The sequence below is a fragment of the Alnus glutinosa genome, chromosome 4, assembly GCF_958979055.1.
Source record: "Alnus glutinosa chromosome 4, dhAlnGlut1.1, whole genome shotgun sequence".
Taxonomy (NCBI): domain Eukaryota; kingdom Viridiplantae; phylum Streptophyta; class Magnoliopsida; order Fagales; family Betulaceae; genus Alnus; species Alnus glutinosa.
The window spans coordinates 34,698,670-34,719,607 of record NC_084889.1 but is presented as its reverse complement, the minus strand read 5'-3'; the positions used below and the strand labels follow the sequence as shown (position 1 = coordinate 34,719,607).

Genomic DNA, 20,938 nt, shown 5'->3' with positions numbered 1-20,938 from the left:
GCTACACATCCCAAAAAATTTCTCTAAAATTTGGTTTTCAAATGATGTGTTACAATCTCATGTGATCTTTCATTTTGGGAAATGTGTCACAATCTCATTATTTGGGAACAAAATTTTGCAATTTTTTTTTGGTAAGTCTAGCATTTCTCAAACTAAAACTCTGTAATTGTTGGCCCGTTTTACAAGAAAAATTTTAGGTGTTTTACAAAGTCACCAATAGTCTCCACAGGAGCAAAACCCATCTCTAAAATGATGGAACCTGCTTGAATCCCTGACTGTAATCTCCCTTGCAACAATCTTTGAAATCAGCTTGATTGCAGCATGACAATCTGTACAAGCTCGGAGATTCTTCATCACCAGTATGGGTGACCCTTCTGGTGTGCTGATCAGAGCAAATGCAATTGCTAAGCGTTCACTGTGGTATTTAAGAGACTCTATTTTGATCTCCTCATCCACATTGTGGAGTACACAGCTTGTGTCAGGCTTGTATCCTTCCTTCTCCATCTGCTTCACCAGCATATCAATCTTCCTCATGATCTCCCCCATCTGTGGGTGGGACTTGTCATTCGCTGAGAATACATGAATCTTATGTTTGATTTCAACCCAGCTATAAGCAGGGGCCTTTTTAACTCCTCGATCCCTCATCGCCTTCTTCATCATCCCAACACTATCCCATTGACCTGCTGCTGCATAAATATTGGACATGTTAACATAAGGAGCAGCATCCCTAAGCCCTGCCATATTGAAAAGTTGGCCTGCTGCTTTCTTAGCCAATTCTTGATTTTTATGAATTCTACAAGAATTAAGAACTGATGACCACATAACTTCGTCAGGCTCGAATGGCATTTCCGCCATCAACTTCTCTGCTTCATCAAACCTTCCACTCCGACACAACACGTCAACAATTGATGCATAGTGTGGTCCTCTGGGAGCAAAATTGTAAACTTGAGTCATGGATTTGAAGTATTGTAATGCTTCATCAACGAGCCCACAGTGGCTGCAAGCAGTTAAGACACTCAGGAAGCTAATGGAATCCGGTTGGAAACCTGACTGGATCATCTGATCAAATGACTTAAGAGTGCCTTCACCATCTCCATTTTGTGCATAAGCTGAGATCAGGGCATTCCAGGTGACTGGGTTCCTATCAGGCATTTCTTGAAAACTTTGAAGTGCATCTTTTAAGGAACCACATTTTGCATACATATCTACGACTGCACTTCCACAATATACATTTGATAGAAATCCTGATCTAATTACAAATGAGTGTAACTGTTTCCCTAGTGAGAGTGAGGCTAAATTTGCAGAAGCACTCAAGATGCTTGCAAAAGTGGCCTGGTCAGCACCTACATTGTTCCTATGCATCTCATTGAACAGTTTTAGGCCTTCTTCATGTAGTCCCTTCTGAACATAACCTGAGATCATGGCTGTCCATGGAACTGTGCTTTTGTGGGCTAAATTTGCAAATATCTTGTTGGCTTCCTCAAATCTGTCACATTTGGCATACATGTCAACCAAAGAATTTCCAATCGGAACTTCTGAATCTGCTGTTAACACAACAGTCTGGGAATGAATTTGTCGACCCATTTCCAAGTCCAAAGTATTAGCCGCTATGCTCAACAAGGTTGCAAAAGGGAATTGCCTCCGATCAAATCTAGTAAACTGTAATTCTCGAAAAAGACCAAGAGACTCTTTGGGTTGCCCATCCCATGCATAACAGGTGATGATTACATTGTATGAAACACCATCCAACTCCGGCATCTCATCAAAAAGTTTCCTTGCCTCAAGCACACGACCATGCTTCGAGTAGAAATCAAGCAAAGCATTCCCCACAAACACATTCCAAACATTGTTGGTCTTCACCACAAAAGCATGAACCTGCTGCCCAAGTACTATGTCGTCCAACCCAATAACCGCACACAGAACTGCAGCAAAAGTAAAATCTGAAGGCTTGAAGCCAAAATGTTGCATGTCCATAAAGAGCTTTATTGCGTCTTCATTCAACCCATCTCTTGAGAACCCTGTTATCAATGCATTCAAAGTGACAGAATCTCTTTCAGGCATTTCCTTAAAGAGTTGACGAGATAAATCTAAGCGACATATTTTGCAGTAAGCATCAACCAAGGAATTACAAACCATGAGAGTCGAATCATGTCCCAATTTAATGATATGGGCATGAACTTGAACTACTTCATCTGCGGTCTCTGAGTCACTGCATCCAGATAGGAGAGTAGCAAAGGTCACATAATCCGGCTCTGTCCCCCATCTACACATCTCAGAATAAATCTTAAATGCTTCTCGAAATTGATTACACTTTGAGTATCCACCAATTAAGATTGTCCATGTCACTGCCGTACGTTCAACCATTCCATCAAACAACTCTCTAGCATAAGAAAGGTTGCCTGATTTCACATAACCAGAAATCATCATGTTTGTTGAGATTGTATTTTTCTGAGGCATTTGATCAAACACCTCACGCGCATGGGACAATTCACCTCTTTCCAGGATATTCTTGACCAGGAAATTAGACCGGCATGTTTCCGGATTGAAACCCGTCTTAATGATACGGGCATCGATAAAATTTTCAACATTTATAGGCAGATTTGGAGGTGGACACACTCTAAAAGAAGCAAGGGCTTGAAGTGCATTTGTTCTAAATGGTTTCATAAAAAAGAAGTTTAAGCTAGATCGCCAGACCACGGCGAACAAACCCGACCCGATTCTCAGGTCCAATATGTAGTCCCCTATCAAGTGGGGCTGGTGGTTGTTGAGGAAAGAAATATGAGCAACGGTCACAAATCTGTTGAGAAAGGAAAATTTCCAATCAACAACGTTCCCATTACTTCTACATAAACATTTTCCATGTATAGAAGATCACAACATTAATATACAACAGCTATGTAACCCAAATCTTCCTTTATAAATACCCCATCGTGTAAATCAATCACAATCAAGTAATACACACTGAATTTCTTCTTCATTCATATCTCAGTAACTACGTTTAGTTTTTTTCATGGTATCAGAGCATAATTATGATCCTTAAGAGATTGAAAAATCATTGCCTCTTACTCTGTTTTAGTCACCACTATCCTGATTGCTTCCCCTGCCCAAGCTCTGTGCACCAAAACGCCCCCTTAGGGCCTCTGTTTGATAACTTCCTCTTCCTCTTCCTCTTCCTCCCCTTCCTGGTGAAGACAATTCAAAATTAAGCCAATTCATTTTCCAAGTTGACAACAAAACAGAAGAAACACAATGGGTTGATATGCGGATGAAATAAACTACAAATTGACCAGAGAGGATCATCTTTGATATGTAGACGATATTTGATTTGATATGTAGATGAAATAATCATATTGCAAGCCATCTAAATTCATTGAAGGTCATTTTCAAGTCCAATGGTTTACAATCATCTGATTATTAAATATTATTAACGGGAGAACATTCTAAATGCCACCATGCTTATGGTTTTCAAAAGCAGTTCCGGTTTAGGGAACCCTTTTAATTAAACCTGAAATGTTACAACGTAATTCCAAAAAATACCCCTCGTTTTGGAACTATAAAGATCGAAGTGCCCAGTGTGGCTTACCTTCAGTGAAGAGAAGCAGCAGAGAAAGTATATGGAGCAGGTTCCGACGAGGTAGATGCCCAAAGTGACGACGGCGATGCAGAGGCCAAGAAGAAAGTTGAGAGAGAAAGAGCGCGCGCGAAACCCTCACGGAAAAGGGTTAGTCTTAGGTGTATTGCTCGCACCCAAAAATCTTTCGAAGGCCAAACATCACGTTAAACTACACTTTTCTTGATAGTCTGTTGCTATTTATTTATTTATTTTTTGTTTTAAATTGGAAATCTACTATCAGATTTATTTATTTATTTTTATTAAACACTCAACGTATAATTTTATATAAAAATTAGAGGTTTAGAATATATTTTTTTTCTTTGACCCGTATCGATTACAAGGTCGGTTTAGGTTTGCAATTTCAAAAAATAGCTATTTTAAAATGTGCAATTTGAAAAAGTGATTTTTAAAAACGCAGTTAAGCTTTTGGCCTTTAAAATTACAGGTTAGCCTTTAAAATTCTGTGTTTTGAAAAAGTGATTTTTAAAAACTCAATTAAGCGTTTGGCGTTTAAAATTGCAGGTTAGTCTTTAAAATTCTGTGTTTTGAAAAAAACACCAATTTGTCTGCAATTTGAAAATGCAGGTTTTTGCGTTTGAAAAAGTTTTCAAATTACAATTTTTTAAAAGTGCAATTTTCAAACAATTTATTTTTTACGATTTGGTTTAAAATCGCACTTTTTGTTTACAAAATCGTAATCTCAAACGCACTCTAATTTGGGTCCAAGAAAAATTGAGCAAATAATCTATTAAATTCGTTTATTTCTTAAGTGTAGTAAATAGTAAAATGGTTGAAGGGTGGAAATAACCAATTCATTTCTCTTAAGTAGAAAGCCTTGTTTTCTAGTATTTATTAACAAATTCGAAATTCTCTCTCCTGTGTTGGAGATATTTGCAACAGATTTTGGTCATATTATTCAAAGCTTGTGATAATTAAGAATGCTTTCATTATAGTGTCCTTGACTTTATAGGAAAAATTATAAAAATTGGTCTCAAAAATTTGAGGCCATGACAAATAACTTCTTAAAATTTTAAAAGTGGTAAAATTTGGTCATTTTTCCATTAAGATTATTATGAAATTTTACATTTATCCTTAAAATTATAAAAAATAAATAGAAACGGGCACTAGGTGGCGATTGACCCCAGATTTGGCCATGGGGTGGTTAGGCCACTTCTTTTGGCTGAATCTGGGGTGGTGAGCCACTCCAGCCACCCAATGCCCATTTTTCTCTTCTTTTTTCTTTTTTTTATAATCATTTTTAAGGTAAATTTATAATTTCATAATGACCAAGATAGAAAAATGACATTATTTGTCACAACCTCAAACATCAGTGATCAATTTTGTAATTTTCTCTACATCGCATCCCAAAACTTTCAAATCATTCAATTAAAGTTTACAATTAAGTTCTTAACAAGAAATTACATTTATAGATCTTTTTTTTTTTTTTTTTGTGATTTATATTTATAGATCTTAATCCATACTATTCTATTCTAGCCTTTCATGGGCTATGATGACTGGAAACTTTTCTGGATGGGAATCCTTTACAATTTTTAGAATATTATACCATATGCAATTTCTTAAAATTTAACCATTGTTTTCAAATCAAATGATTAAGATATTCTCGTATTAGCATTTGTCACTTTTATTAATTCAGAATTTATAAATTTTAACATATTTTAGAAGTGACAAATATGAAGTAAAATTTCCATAATTTAATTTTTTTTAAAATAATAATTAAAATTTAAGAAATTATATATAATGGAAGTGACATTTTTGGGGATTATGCAAGATTTAAACACTAATTCCTAGTATTGCTGAGGCTGTGAGGTATGACATGCTCAAAGTATGAAGATTCTGCAAAATTTTAGTGGCTTATGTCAGTTTTGCCCTTGATGGCATTGAGCAGCTGATGGGTTTTTAAGGGGTAGAGGGGTATTGGATGGTCAAGCGTGCAGTTGGAACAAAAGCTTGCTTACAGGGGAAAGCTGCAACCTGCAAATACTAAAGACAAGACTATACTTTCTCGAGGTAAAACTGCATATATTTTTACCCATTTTCTGGGGTGAAATCATTGTAATATCTATTGTTTGTGCTTGTTCTGTGTAGAATTTTATACAAAATATAAAAATATGAAAAAGAGAAAGAAGAGAGAGCGGAAGCGGAAGCGGAAGCGGAAGCGGAGAGAGAAAAGCGTTAGGGCTACATCTTGTATTGAAGTGTATTTAAACAATATTACACACGTCTTTATTTATAGAGAGACTATGAGTAATGAGCAAGTAACCCTAGAACACATATGGAAGGGAATAAATTCTACAAGAAAATAGTATAAAGGAGAATATAAAATGGTAAATCAAACCTAAATGAGAAATATTCTTATAAGAAAATAAATCAACTTAGCATGGAATATATATATATATATATTCTAACATTCTTAAATGTAAAAATGACTGTCCAAATTCCTATTATGCAGATTGATGTGGATATTGGATCATCCTCTGTAGCAAGGAGTGTGATTGGCCTTGTTCTTGGATATGTTACAAGCATAGTTGTTGACCTTACAATTTTGACAGAGGTTTGTCCCTTTCCGCTATTATATTTACAAAAGAAGTACTATTCTGCTATCAACTTCTGCTGTGTGCATTTGAGATTGTGAATGGATCTCGTTTTTTCTTTTTCTCCTTTTTTATTTATTTATTTTTGAAACGCATTCCATTCATTGATGAGAATAAACTTGAACACAACGTTCAGCAATTACAATATCATTAACACCTTGAGGGGCATCCTCTATGTGTACCACTTCGATCTTCTCCTACAGAGAGTGCAAGCTTTGCTAGTCTGTGAGCAGTTTCATTTGCCTCCCGTCTTGCGTGGGACACATAAAGGATGCCCCTTAGGAGCCAAGTTGGGGTTCACAACTTGTCCCTTTTTGACATATTCATTGATTACTTTTATATTGAATGTTAGCCAATAGTCCTTGGACCGAATGGCATCTCCTCCCTCATAAGGGGTTGAGTTGATTCATGCCATTAGTCCTGCCCTGAATGGCCTTTTAGCTCCTTTTTTGTCTACAGTTTCTGTCATGGCTTTATATTCTATTGCATTTTTCTTTTCTCAAAATAACCACTGTGATTGAATACCCCATGAAATTGCCTTTATTCTCACTTTATAGGATTAGTTTGTAAAAGGACAACCATTTCCTTGCTAAGATATTTAATCTCATTATTAATTCATACTTCTTTGAAGTCAGACAGAAGTTTCCAGTATGTGAAGAACTGCAGTGTCAAGCTCTAAAGTTGTTTCAATTTTTGTTATCAGGATGATCATTCCGTACTCATCAAAGGAATTATTTTCATCATATTTCACCTAGAAAAAACAGTTCAGTTTTTTCCCCACTTTGATAAGACTGTTTATAGTATTTGCCCTTCCTTTCCGTTTAGGTTGACCTCCTGGCAATGCCCTTTAGCATCTTGACTCTAAGCAATCTCTGCCTTGTGGTGATTGTAGATTCTTTCACCCTAAATACCAGCCTTTTGTTTTTTTGTATTCTTAATGTCTCTTATTGTACTATAAGAAGAATAACATAACAGGCAAGGGGATCAATCACCTAGGAAATGACTAGGAATTGTAGTTGACAGGGAAACTAGTTTCCTCGAACAGTAATAGTCTCTTGGAGCATCAACAAGCTAGTTCCTTTGAAATCATATCATTTGGCTTCTCTTTCAATTTGTATTAAGGTAGATATTATGGTATTGCAAACTGGCTTCATTTAGTTAAATAAATATTTGGTCCGTAGAAATGATTGTCTTAATACATTTACGCTCCGCTGGTTTCAACGCAAAAATGTTTTCGGTTTGACCAAAATTTTCGGTCGTACCAAACACTGAAAAATAAGGAAAACTTTTTCTAGAGAAGGTTTTGCATTGAAACAAACGGAGCCTTAGTTTAATAAATATTCTAACATGTCACGTCATGCACTTGGAAGTACTTACCGTAAGTAGTCATGAAAAATACTAATCACATATGACAAATCACTCCAAAATGACTAGTTAAATTGCAATTGGAGCTTTCTATAATCGTTTATAAAGCTTAGCATCACCTTAAAATGAATCAATGTAGGACTTAACACCTATGAGCTCTGTTATATTCCATTCATTCTATGTGTGAAATTCATCTTCTCAATATGAGAATAACTTTCTAGGGTATCCAATTTACACTGATTTATTTGTTCAAATCTAATTTATTATTTGGGCGTGGGGATCTAAATCATTAGGGATGCTGATTGGGGTAACAGTGGCATTGCCACCATGGTGCTGTCACTTTGTTGTTTTGGTCATTTGAAGCAATCAAAAATAGTAATATGAAAGGATTTTTAAAGAGAGAAAGAAACAAAGAGAGCCCTTCCTTTTCTTCAATCAATTTACCAACTCCACCTGCAATGCATGATTGATGTTTTTGTTTGTAGAATGTATATCCATTTTGCTTCATTAGTTTCTGCACCATCAAATATATTGACTAGATGTTTCACCCCTCTTATTATATGGCCCTGAGAAGGTCCAAATTTGCCTTCATTTTATCCACAGCACCTCCTTACTCAAGGCTAGCAGAGGTCTTTTTTGATTGTAAATGGGGTGCCCACCTATATAAAAAAGTATAAAAAAAAAATAAAAGGAAAAATAAAGGTGGTTACTTTATGTGATGACTCTTATTAAATATTTTTAGTTGTACTTTTTCTTATGATTACAGTAATAGATATCAAATCAATTAAGCATAAGCTCCTACTCTTTTGACTCTAATGGGATCCAATTCAAGCTTCTTTTTCCTAAAAAGATGTGTTCCTCTCTCTTCCTATGGCCGCACGGTTGGTGCTGTGTCTTTTTCAAAATCCTGTCTTTGGGAAATTTCTTGGGGAATTCTCCATTCTTTTTCTTCTTATTTCCTTTGAATGAAGTGGTTAGGGCAAGCAACAGACAGTAGAAACAATGTCAAAGAAAAATCTGATCTTCACTAAAGAGTAGGTTGAAATAGTTGGACAGCTCTTTGCTAGAGTTCAACCAATTGGTTGTCTAACTGGCAGCATCATTGTACCTTAAAATATGTTATGTTGTAACCATAAATCATATTATTGAATATAGCCGCATTCTTATGGACGTAGGCACATTGTCAAATCATTGTCTTGTTTTTCTCTTGTTTTCTCTCTTCTCGATTCTTTATTATTCAAAATCGTTGTGCACGGCAACAACAACCCCAATAAGACCTAATATCCTTTGCTCCATCGTTTTTTTCCTCTTCTTGATGCGTTTAGAAAGTTTGTACTGATGTAAACTTCTGTGCTCAAAATGTGACAAAATGAGCCGCCCCTCTATCCTACTCAAGAAGTATTCCCATCTCCTTTCAGCTAGGTTATCCATTTTGCTAGACAATGGAAAGAACCCTTGTTGATCTTTCTTTCTACTCTTACTCACAAATAAAAAGAAACAATTGGTTGTTTTTTAAATGATTGAGACTCTGAACTGTAAAAGCTACAAAGTAAAAACATCTTTTAAGGTCTAACATGGTCAGTACTGTCATAGTATAGCTCTAATGATATTTAGGAGTTAGTGGGATTTGAAATTCAACCTTTAACCCCATCGAGAAAAGTATATCACCAAAAAAGAAAAGCATTCTATGGGTGACTTAGAATTGCCTAATAAAATTTGGAAAAAACTTCACTTATAACTCATCATCTTTCATCACTTTTACAATTAAATACTCAAATTTTAAAAAGTGTTAATTTATGGTATATATTTTTTATTTTATATTTTCAATTTCAACCATCTGTTAAATTTTTTCGTTAAATCTTGTCAAAAATTTTAAAATACCCATTTTTTTTTAGGAAAAAAAGAAAAGAAAATAATTGTAAAGATTTATGTGTTAGTCAGAATTTAATGGAATTTGCAAAAATACTCATGTTTGAATCTTTGAAAAATTTTATAATTTTTTTTTTTTTTTAAAAAAAAACGCGGGTATTTTGAGAATTTTAATAGGATTTAACGGAAAATTATGATAGATGATTGAAATTGAAAACAATTGAAAAATTGATACCATAAATTGACACTTTTTAAAGTTTCGAGTACTTAATTGTAAAAGTGATGAAAGATCGAGTGTTATAAGTGAAATTTTACCTAAAATTTGTTAAAATTTGGTTGTTCAATTGTGCTTGGCGTATTCAAGGACATGAATTGTCTGTAATTCGGCTAACTAAATTTTAATCAATTCGGATAGTTAATGAAGGAGAATCCGATAGGGTTCATCTCCCTGAGTAGGTAGACCCCGCATTTCGAGCTGTCCAAACGCTTGTATGAACAAGTAAACAGTATTGAGACACTCTTATTAGCTGCCCGAATAGACTAGAGAGAGAATGTTGGTACATGATTGTTCACATTCAATTGCAATAAATTGTCACGAGAACACTGAAGAATTGCAGGTCTCTCTCGTGATGAGTACTACCCAAAAAAATTGATTACCTTGCTGTTTCTGCTCATATATTGAAGCATGGACAGGCATCAGTCTAACCTTTTGCAGAGTATAAAAGAAAAGGACAAAATTTTTGTGCAGTATTGAATTATAGAGGACAAGCTTCAATGTCAGCTCGGTTTAAAAGGAAGAAGACACATCTTGTACGTGTTCTTTCAGGCAAGTTCATGGGTGTAGATCTCCTGCAATTTTATTGCCGGGATCGTTAATAATTCAAACGGTAAATGTGAGAGAATTTTTATGGAGTTTATTTGTTCGAGCAGGTCTTAGGTGGTTCGTTAATCTATTCGGACAGATGGACTCCATAGGAACTCTTACATTTATTGTTCATATTGTTAGCAATCCGAATTCATAAATCACATGAAAGAACGGTTACAACACTATAAAATTGTTATATGAGATGATTTTTTTCACTGTGAATATATTTTTTTTTTGCATGTCCCCACAAATAAGAGAATTAGGATTCGAAGTAGTGACCTCCGCTTCATGAGGCGTGGTCCTCAACCGATTGAGCTACTCCTTGAAAACTAAATTTTGTTAGAAATACTACAATTTTTACTATAAATTTCTTAAAAAGTAACGTGACAGTTTAGAACTTATCACTCCGGCCACTAAAACGTGCACCATCACGTATTCATTACGTTTACAAGTTTACAAGCTGACGTGATACTTACCACGTGTAAATCACCTACACGTGTATCCATAAAATTTTGTGACTGCACGTGTAATCATAAAATCGATTTTTTGTCCCCAGAGGTTAATCAGGGGACCCCGGAAATCATGCATCACATTTCATCATTATATATACATGTTCATGTTTCCTAAAATTATAATTATATCTGGGATTTTTTTGTACAACGATCGGAGGGGACTCACTGGCAAGGTTCACACATGTCAAGAAGGGGGGTGGGGGTTTACCTTTTTTGCCGTTCAAGGAGCCAAAAGCGGAAGCTCAATGATAAATCAAGGAAAAGGCAACTCTCCTTTTTATCACAATCCTTGTCTTTATGCTTTGCCTTCCTTGCACCTGCCACTGTCACTTCAAAAGCTTGGTGAATCCTACCAATGGCTTACCCCTTGGCTGCATATGTATATATATATATATATTACCGACATGCATTAAATTAAATACGTGGGTAATACAGTCATCCACTTGCATGATATATTTGGGGTGCAATACAGATCATCTCAGCAATACAAAACAGGTTTTTAAAAAATAAAAATGACTTGGGTGGGCGGTTGGGGATGGTAGAATAATCCTCTTGACCGTGTGCAATACAGATCATGTCAATACAAAATAAGAAAAAAAAAAAAAAAAGAAAGAAGAAAAAAGTAACTTGAGTGGCCAGACAGGCCATTGCAGCTGGTTCGGCCATTCTCAAACCACCGTTTTGGGGGTGACCGACTATCCAACTAAAGTCATTCAAGCTACTTGTTTGCATGACTAGCATAACCTGAACCGTTCATTAAAAAAAATGTATTGTACCCTATAGAATACCTGGGTGGTTCGGCCATATTACTATGTATAATGCAACTTATTCAAGCCATATGTTTTTTTTTTTTTTTTTTTTTTTTTTTTAATTTTAAGATAAGGAAACTAAATACAAATGGAAGGGGTGGGAGCCCTAATATCAATCGCCCCGAAACAGTTTAATACACTACAAAAAATACTATATAAATAAATTAACAGTTGGCTCGGTCCAATGGTTTCTTGGTCTCAACACTAAAAAAAGTGTGGTAAAAAATGACGGTTTTTGAAACAGTCGGCAAGCGAATAAGTTATTTTGCTGTAAATAAGGTCAATCTTTATTATACTATGCACTGTAATTAGTGAACTTGTGGAAAAGCCAGCTGTTTCTAAGACCCCTGTTAAAGAAACCTAGCAAGGAGCATATCCCTTTTCACTTGGGCATTAGCAAGGATACAAAAAAACAAAAGGATGAGTTTTATAGCCGTTTAGTTGGCACCTCTGAACTCTATTACTGTGATCAAACCTTTTTTTTTGGTGGTAACACAATCATGCCATAATATTCCTTTCAGGTTCTTTATATATCCCCATGCATTATGCTCCATGATCACAGAAATAATTGACATGGAAAAGAAAATGGTAAAAATAAAATAAGAACAAAGTCTTAAAAATAAAATAAGAATTAAGTTTTCCTACAAACAGGATTCCATCAATTTTTTTTTTCCAATGCAGTCTATTAGACTGACATTTATTCAAAATATATATAATAATTTTTCTATGCATTTTTTTTACATGTGTTAGCTTTAATAGATTGAGAGTGCGTTTGGCACTGTGATTTCACAGACTAAAAGTATGATTTTAAATCAAATTTGCAAAAACTATATAGTTTGGGTGTACGTTAAAAAAGGAAAGAAATTTCGATTTAAATACGAAGAAAAATCTGTGTTTTCAAATTGCAGGGAAAAGAATGCATTTTTAAAAAAGAAGAGTGTTACACATACTTCGAAGTGTTCACTCTTTGACGTAGTAGTGAAAATAATTATTGGATGAAATAACAAATAAAAGTACATATAGCATCCAATGGTGCTTTTCACTGGCACATCAGGGAATCATCACTTGTGAGTATGTGTAGCATTTCTCTTTTAAAATATACGCGATTTTAAAGGCTAAACTAATATTTTAAATGTCAAATGCTTAACTGCATTTTTAAAAATCGCATTTTAAAATCACACGTTTTAAAATCGTAGGTTTTGAAATCGCAAACCCAAACGTACCCTAATTTAAAGAAAATTATTTCGACCCAGGAAAATTAAAGTTTGTCCATAAAATAATAGTTAAAAGAAGCTAATGGCAATATCTCAATAGATGTCCATTATTTTCAATTCTTATATGCCTTTCTTACAGAATGCTCCACCTTACTTGAAATTCAGCAATTTGGTTCAATCTAGCCAACCCAAATAGGCCATACAAGACACCATTATCCTTTTTATTACATAAAACATAAAACATGGATATTGATGATTTCCTTTCATGTCCCACAGTGTTCAAATACCAATTCAAAATTAGTCAGGGGGTGCTAACTTATTGGATTCTCAGCAGTGAAAAGGAAGAAAAAGATGCCCCCCCAGATATAAAAGCTTTATTCCCTAATGGCCAACACCACCCAAATAAACAAAAACACAGAGGTCCCCTCTTGCTCCCAAAGCAACCCAATAATATTCCCATATATCAACTAAACACTATACAGTACTCGTTCACTCATTCTCCCTGTGCTTTTATTCACAGTTGAACTTCACTTTCTCTAGTCCCCATGAATTCCTTGCTCAGCAAAACAAATACTATTTATGTTATTATAAGCTGACAGTTCTCTTTTCTTGGGTCTTCACTGTTGTCCCTCTTTCTCATGCACTGCGATTTCCAATGGAGATTTTCCAGTGCTTGTCTTACAATCTTCTTCTTGCTTCCATGTTCATCTTTGTGGTCTCAGCCATTGATCCCTTCTCGGAGGCACTTTTGAGTCTAAAATCTGAGCTTGTAGATGATTATCACAGTTTGAACGACTGGCTTCTGCCTTCTGGAGGGAATGCACCTGGAGGAGAAGTATATGCATGTTCTTGGTCTGGCATCACTTGCAACAAGAACAGTACCATTGTTACTGGTTTAGACCTTTCTATGAAGAATCTTGCTGGTGTAATTACGGGGAAGCAATTCAATGTCTTCACTGATCTTGTTAATCTCAACCTCAGCCACAACTTTTTCTCTGGGCCGCTTCCTGTGGAAATTTTCAACCTCACCAGTCTAAGAAGCTTAGCTATCAGGAGAAACAATTTTTCTGGCCACTTTCCCAGGGGGATATCTGGTGTCAGGAACCTGGGCCTGTTTGATGCCTTCAGCAACAGCTTTTCAGGGCCATTGCCAATTGAAGTTTCCCAGCTTGACAATCTCAAGGTTCTTAATTTAGCTGGGAGTTATTTCAAGGGACCAATCCCATCAGAATATGGTTCTTTCAAGAGCCTTGAGTTTCTTCACCTGGCAGGAAATCTTCTGAGTGGTAATATACCACCAGAACTGGGTAATCTAAAAACAGTCACCCATATGGAAATTGGCTACAACACTTATCAAGGAAGTATTCCATGGGAATTGGGAAACATGAGTGAGCTCCAGTATCTTGATATTGCTGGTGCAAATCTCTCTGGCCCATTACCAAAGCAACTCTCCAATCTCACCAAGCTGCAATCAGTTTTTCTATTCAGAAACCAGCTCACAGGATTGATACCATGGGAGTTGGGCAGAATCATGCCTCTCACAGACTTGGATCTTTCTGATAACCAAATTTCTGGGCCTATACCTGAGAGCTTTGCAGAGTTGAAAAACCTGAGACTCCTCAGTCTTATGTACAATGAGATGAATGGTACTGTCCCTGAAGGAATTGCAGAACTTCCATCACTGGAAACTCTTCTTATATGGAACAATTTCTTCTCTGGGTCACTTCCTCATAGCTTGGGCAGAAACTCCAAACTCAAGTGGGTGGATGTTTCCACAAACAATTTCATTGGCAGCATTCCACCTGATATATGTTCGGAAGGCATGCTATTTAAGTTGATCTTGTTTTCGAATCAATTTTCGGGCAGTCTCTCACCATCTCTCTCAAATTGTTCTTCACTTGTTCGTCTTCGACTTGAAGATAATTCATTCTCAGGTGAAATCCCTTTGAAATTCAGCCATCTTTCTGGTATCAGTTACGTGGACTTATCCAGGAACAAGTTTACAGGTGGGATTCCGGCAGATATTTCCCAAGCTTCCAAGCTTGAGTACTTCAATATCTCTAACAACCAAGGATTAGGAGGCATCGTCCCTGCAGAAACATGGTCTTTGCCACATCTTCAGAACTTTTCAGCATCCTCTTGTAGTATCTCAGGCAATATTCCTCCATTCCAATCTTGCAAATCCATTTCTGTCATCGAACTGAACATGAACAATTTATCAGGAACTGTCCCAAAAAGTGTTTCTAATTGCCAGCTTCTAGAGAGGATGCATTTAGCAAACAATAATTTGTCAGGCCATATACCTGAAGAGCTTGCAATTCTTCCTGTTCTTGGTGTCCTAGACCTATCACACAATAGTTTCAATGGCCCAATACCTGTGAGGTTTGGTAGTTCTACAAGCTTACTACTGTTGAATGTTTCTTTCAATGATATCACCGGTTCTATTCCTTCAGAAAAGTTGTTTAGATCAATGGGTAGCAGTGCATTTGTTGGAAATCCTCAGCTATGTGGAGCACCACTGCGACCATGTCCTGGTTCAATTGCAATATTGGGAAGCAAAGGCACAGGGAAGCTTACATGGGTCCTGCTACTGTGTGCAGGGGTGGTTATATTCATTGCAGCATCAGTGCTTGGTATAATTTATTTCCAAAGAGGATTTAAAGGCCAGTGGAAGATGGTCTCATTTCATGGACTCCCTCGATTCACAGCAAATGATGTTTTGAGGAGCTTCAGTTCTACAGAATCCACAGAAACAATGCAAGCACCATCAGCTTCAGCTTGCAAAGCAGTCCTGCCCACAGGCATAACAGTTTTGGTGAGGAAAATTGAATGGGAAGCAAAGAGAATGAGTGTCATGTCAGAATTCATAACACGTATGGGAAATGCAAGGCACAAGAATTTGATTAGATTACTGGGATTTTGCTACAACAAGCACTTGGCTTATCTTTTGTATGATTACTTGCCTAACGGGAATTTGGCTGAGAAGATGAGAATGAAAAGGGACTGGGCATCCAAGTACAAAATTATTGTTGGGATTGCAAAGGGACTTTGCTTCCTTCATCATGACTGTTATCCAGCAATTCCTCATGGAGATTTGAAGTCAAGTAACATAGTGTTTGATGAAAACATGGAACCCCATTTGGCAGAGTTGGGTTTCAAATATCTGGTACAGTTGAATAAAGGTTCATTTCCAACAGCTTCCAAGAAGGAAACAGGTATGCATAAACTAAACATTATTCTTTCATTTAGAACATGTAAGCTGTTATGAGGATTTTTCTCTATAAACAACTATTAAATCATCGGTTGTCTCAAAAGCTTAAACTAATAGGAAATGGTAAATTTAATCGTTTAATGAATATTCTAACACTACGTGGAATATTTAATTGAAATTGGGGTAAACTTTGAGAGTCAGATTCGAACTCATGACATTTGCTCTAATACCATGTTAAATCACCAATTACCCCAAAAGTTTAAGCCGATAGGAAATGCTTATTCCCTTCGTGTCAAACAAACAAATTAATGCTTTCACCAAACATTCCAAGATTACCAATGTTGAGAGAATGTCTGAACAACCTGTACATATACTTTATAAGCTTTGAAAAATCAAAAGAAAGTTGTTGCTTGTTTTGTCAATAGCATCAAGAATAATATTCGTTTGCAATCACAACATACAATCATGAATAGCAAATTATCTCTACTATTTCAAAACAGAGCATAAGAAACCAGTCTATGTTACCTACAGAGACATGAAAGACGTTTGAAAGGGAAATTTTTCCAGAGTTCGATATCTTTTTGTATATCAGCCTCTCTACTGATTAAATTTATTCTCATAGTCTCTATTCAGGAATAGAAGCAGTCCTTAAGGTTTTTTCTTTTCTTTTCTTTTTTTCATCTTTGAACAGGTGAATTCAACAATACCATAAAAGAGGAGCTTTACATGGATGTTTACAACTTTGGAGAGATCATTGTGGAAATTTTAACAAATGGGAAGTTGACAGATGCGGGGACAAGCATACACAGCAAGCCAAGGGAGGTTCTTTTAAGAGAAATTTACAATGAGAATGAAGCTGATTCTAAACCCTCTGTGCAAGAGGAGATAAAACTTGTTCTTGAAGTTGCCTTCCTCTGCACTAGAAGTAGGACATCTGATCGGCCATCAATGGAAGATGCACTGAAGCTTTTATCTGGGTTGAAGCCACAAGATAATGACAGAACTTCTAAAGCAGGAGGACTATAATCTCAGTTACACATTACCATATTTAAGGACATAAAAGATATAGCAAATAGTTAGCTAATAAGAGTGTCTGTTTGTAGTTAATTTGTTCTATAGCTTGCTTTTTGTGATAATTATTAGAACTGTTTTGCTTTATAATAGTGGCCTATAAGGTTTGTGTACCCTCCCACCCATCTTATGGGTTTTGAGGGACTTATTTTGTTTATCTGCTTTCACTCTCTCATTTTGTACTTAGGTCATACATTCCTTCTTTTATATAAAACCAGTTATGTTGCAAAGCTTACGCAAAAAGTTAGGACATAGTTTTCTTCTAAATTGGGTTAGAAAAAAATTATTTCAATCCAATTTATTAAAGTGATATCTATCTTTAGGGTATATAATTCTCGCATGTATTTTTTTTTTTTTTATTATTATTTTTTTTTTTATCTATTTATGTGATTCTCACATGCATTTTTTTTTAAAAAAATAATCTCGTTTTTCACACCCATTTCACCTTAAAAAAACAAAATAAAAACTGCTTAAAATATGTCACATCAATCGGTGTGAAATGGTCGTGAAAAAGTAGCATTACTCTTTAAAAATACTAGCCTATAGCCCATGCTACTCAAAGGTTTTTTTTTATTATAATTTAATTTTAAACATATATTTTCAAGGAATCTTCTTGGAAAAGAATAATAAAATAATGAAAATGAAAATGGTTTTTTTCTATCTTTTTTCCCAAAAAGAATTTCTTGCTTTTCCATAATCAATCTCAAGATCTTTATTCCTTCTTTCCCAACTATTTCAAAAACTACCATTCTATAGTCTATAGCTATAAACATCTGACTTGTGAGAGACCGCTCTAGAATTTTTATAAAATACTTCCAGAGCGATATCCTACAGTTTCTCTTGCACCCAACATTGATATGATACTTTCTTCTCTAGGACATATTTTTGGGCAAAATTTTTCATCCAAAAGAATATTGTGAGGTTTTATGTTAAAATACAATATTTGTGTGTTGCAACCTCTATGTAAGTATTTTTACAAAGGGTTGTGGTGCTATTTTTCTCAAAATAGCACAAAATATTAGTTCATATCTATGTATTGATAGCTAAATACAATTGAGCAAGAAATAGAAATTACTATGATTTTGGCACCGAGTAATAAAGATGGAGATGCAAATAACATGAAAAGGGGAAAATTCCTATGTATGAGGTAGAGGCTCTCATGAGGAGGAAGAAGAGAGCGTGGTTGAAAAAAGGGAAGAAAAAGTAAACTGTAGGAATATTTGCTTTGAAAAATGCTGCTTACTCCAATAGAAGCTGTAAATTAGTATTTGCATTGAAAAATGCTGATTTCTAGGTTGTGGGTAAATGCTGCTAGTGCTTACTCCAGTAGAAGCTATGTATGAGTATTTGCTTTGAAAAGTTTTGAAGGTCATTATTGGGCTGCTTTTTTAATGTTGTTAAATGCTTTCCTAGTAGTGCTGTTTAAGAAGTGGTAGCTGCTTGAAGCTGAAAATCTATTTGAAAGATTTTTTGTTGAAAATTGAGGTAGGTCATCTTTTTTCAAACTTGGAAAAAGTTTATCTAATAGTACTCCGGTCCCATATTGAAAAGATGAGTAACCCACATAGAGAGTAGGTAGTTTATAAGAGATGTTTATGGATACTAAGTCTCATATTACTTGCTTACTAAGCTTTACAAGTAATTCTAAGGAAAAAATTCTAAATTGATTAGTCATTTTCGGGTGATAGCGCAGATATGGCTAACATTTTTCCCTAATAATTAAAGAAGATTCATTGAAAGACAATTTACTTCACCAAAAGTAGTTTTGATGGGCTACAACTCCAAGTTGCAGTGCCTTGAAACATCAAGTAAGGCCTCTAAACAATTCATTTAGCAGCATATGAAAAAAAAAAAAAATAAATAAATAAAGGAGATGCTGCTGTGATATATTGAATTTTGAAATTAAATTATAATGAAAAAAAAATACATGCACTTTATTATGTATGTTTGATTTTTCCGAACAAAAATAACCCTGTTCATGAAAAAGTTGTCATTGTCCATACAATTTGGTGATGCCAGACTTGGTTGGAGTTTCTAACACAAGTTCTTTTAGTCTAAATAATGGCATCGCCATTGGCAATCTGATTTTTCAGCAAAGGAAAAGTCCATCAAAACGAGTCTTTCTGAGTTTAATTGGATTTTGACTGTGAGGAAGAAAAATTGATCACGAGTGTAATGAATTTTCTTGTTTTTGAATTAGAACAGAGTATGGATTGAATGGATGGATTTATGAACTGTTATTGAAAGGTAGAATTATGGCTGATTGGAGCTCAACCAAAAGGCTCCAAAGGTTTACAATCTGAACAAGATACTAGACATTTGATATCCACTATCCAGCCTAATAATTGAGTGGACTATTATACCTAGTGGATCTACTAGCCACCTAACACATATACCAAACAGATTACCACATTTACAGGCCTTATTTACAAAACGTGTATTTACCCGCTAAGAGCACTAGTAGCAGTTACCCTATATTGGTCTCATTTTCTATATGTAGGGAAAATTTTATGAAAAACATCAAAAAACCTCTCACAGCAGATATCCTATATTTAAATGAGGGGGTTGGGAATGAATAGTAATTCCCTATGTATACATGTCTACTATTCATTCCCTATGTATTATTTTAATATAAAAAAAATATAATTAATTGATATAGGGAAGAGAGAAAAAGTAGGAAAGAGATAAAAAGAATAAAATAAGAGTAAAAAAGTAACATTTAATTGATATAAAAAAAGGTAAGGAAATCTATTGTGAGGTATTTTTTTATAGGTAAACAAAAAATAGTTTTATTCTCTAAATATAGGGAAAATGGTTGAGAATTTGCTGCTAATGCTCTAATAAACTCCAAACTATTACACAAAACGATGAGTTTTACTACTGTCAGTTGTTATCCATGCATCTGTCCAACTGCCTTAGAGCACTAGTAGCAGATGTCCTATAAGTGATTTTTTTTTTCTCCCAAAAATATGGAAAATGTGAAAAAAAAATTACCAAAAACCATGCCATAACAGTTACCCTAAAATAGATAGTCACCCTTGGTATTATAATCCAAAAAAAAAACCATCTCTCTCTCTCTCCTTCCTCCTTCTCCCGTCCTCCATCGTCTTCACCTCAATTTCACCTTCCACCTTCCTCACCGGCTCACCCTTTTCTCAATCCCCACAAACCCATTTTCGGACTACGTCTCCACAGCTCAAACTCAATCAAAATCCGAAATTTCTTCAACCCCGGCAAAGCCCCAAGCCCCAAGCCCCAGAATCACCTCCCCACGTCGATGTCCGGAATCAAATCCATCAACCCGTCGTAGAGGCCGAGGATCTTGAACAGCTTCTCGGGGGATCGCTGGCTTATGCTTATCGCTTGGGCGAAGTTAAAGAGATGGATCACCGGGCCCTTCGTCATCTATTGCTCATCGTCGTGGAGACATGGTCATCGGATCTTCGCAGCTCATCGTCGTCATCTATTGCTCCTTCATGAAATTGCGTTTTCATCTGGGCTTTCTTGTTTGATTTTCTCGGGAAAAGTTTGGTGTTTCGAAAAATTTGGGAACGCTGTTGTTTGTTTGGGGTGGGGAACAATTGCCGGCGATTCGGGAATGGATGGATTGACTTCGTCCATAGGGTAGAAAGCGATGAGATTGGCTTGAGAGCATCGCCGGCCGGATTAATGGGTGAGGAGAAACAGGGCATTTATTTTTGCGGAGGATAAATAAATTCTCAAGAGGAAACCGTGGAATTTGTAGACCAGCGGAAACCGGATCCGCCGCTACACTGTGAATTTTCCACTGGGTTTCA

The 20,938-nt window shown here is 35.7% G+C and overlaps 3 protein-coding genes across 3 annotated transcripts in view; 2 read left to right on the top strand and 1 right to left on the bottom strand.

Moving 5' to 3' along the window:
• Positions 1-5,627, top strand: part of LOC133865775 (protein ENHANCED DISEASE RESISTANCE 2-like) — a 36,114-nt gene extending 30,487 nt beyond the window's left edge. Inside the window, exon 20 of the mRNA XM_062302246.1 lies at positions 5,544-5,627. Coding sequence (XP_062158230.1) covers positions 5,544-5,618 — 75 coding nt within the window. The 3' untranslated portion in view covers positions 5,619-5,627. The remainder of the gene's footprint in view (positions 1-5,543) is intronic.
• On the bottom strand, positions 24-3,761 carry LOC133865396 (putative pentatricopeptide repeat-containing protein At2g01510). The gene is made up of 3 exons (XM_062301797.1): positions 3,584-3,761; positions 3,067-3,182; positions 24-2,797 (listed from the first exon to the last, which is right to left on the bottom strand). The coding sequence occupies exon 3, from the start codon at positions 2,662-2,664 to the stop codon at positions 211-213; it is 2,454 nt and encodes an 817-aa protein (XP_062157781.1). The 5' UTR covers positions 2,665-2,797; positions 3,067-3,182; positions 3,584-3,761; the 3' UTR covers positions 24-210.
• A 7,660-nt stretch (positions 5,628-13,287) lies between the features above and the next one.
• On the top strand, positions 13,288-17,298 carry LOC133865883 (leucine-rich repeat receptor-like protein kinase TDR). Its single transcript, XM_062302394.1, has 2 exons — positions 13,288-16,074; positions 16,762-17,298. Exons 1-2 carry the CDS (start codon positions 13,515-13,517, stop codon positions 17,094-17,096), a joined length of 2,895 nt encoding a protein of 964 aa, XP_062158378.1. The 5' UTR covers positions 13,288-13,514; the 3' UTR covers positions 17,097-17,298.
• The last annotated feature ends 3,640 nt before the right edge of the window (positions 17,299-20,938 follow it).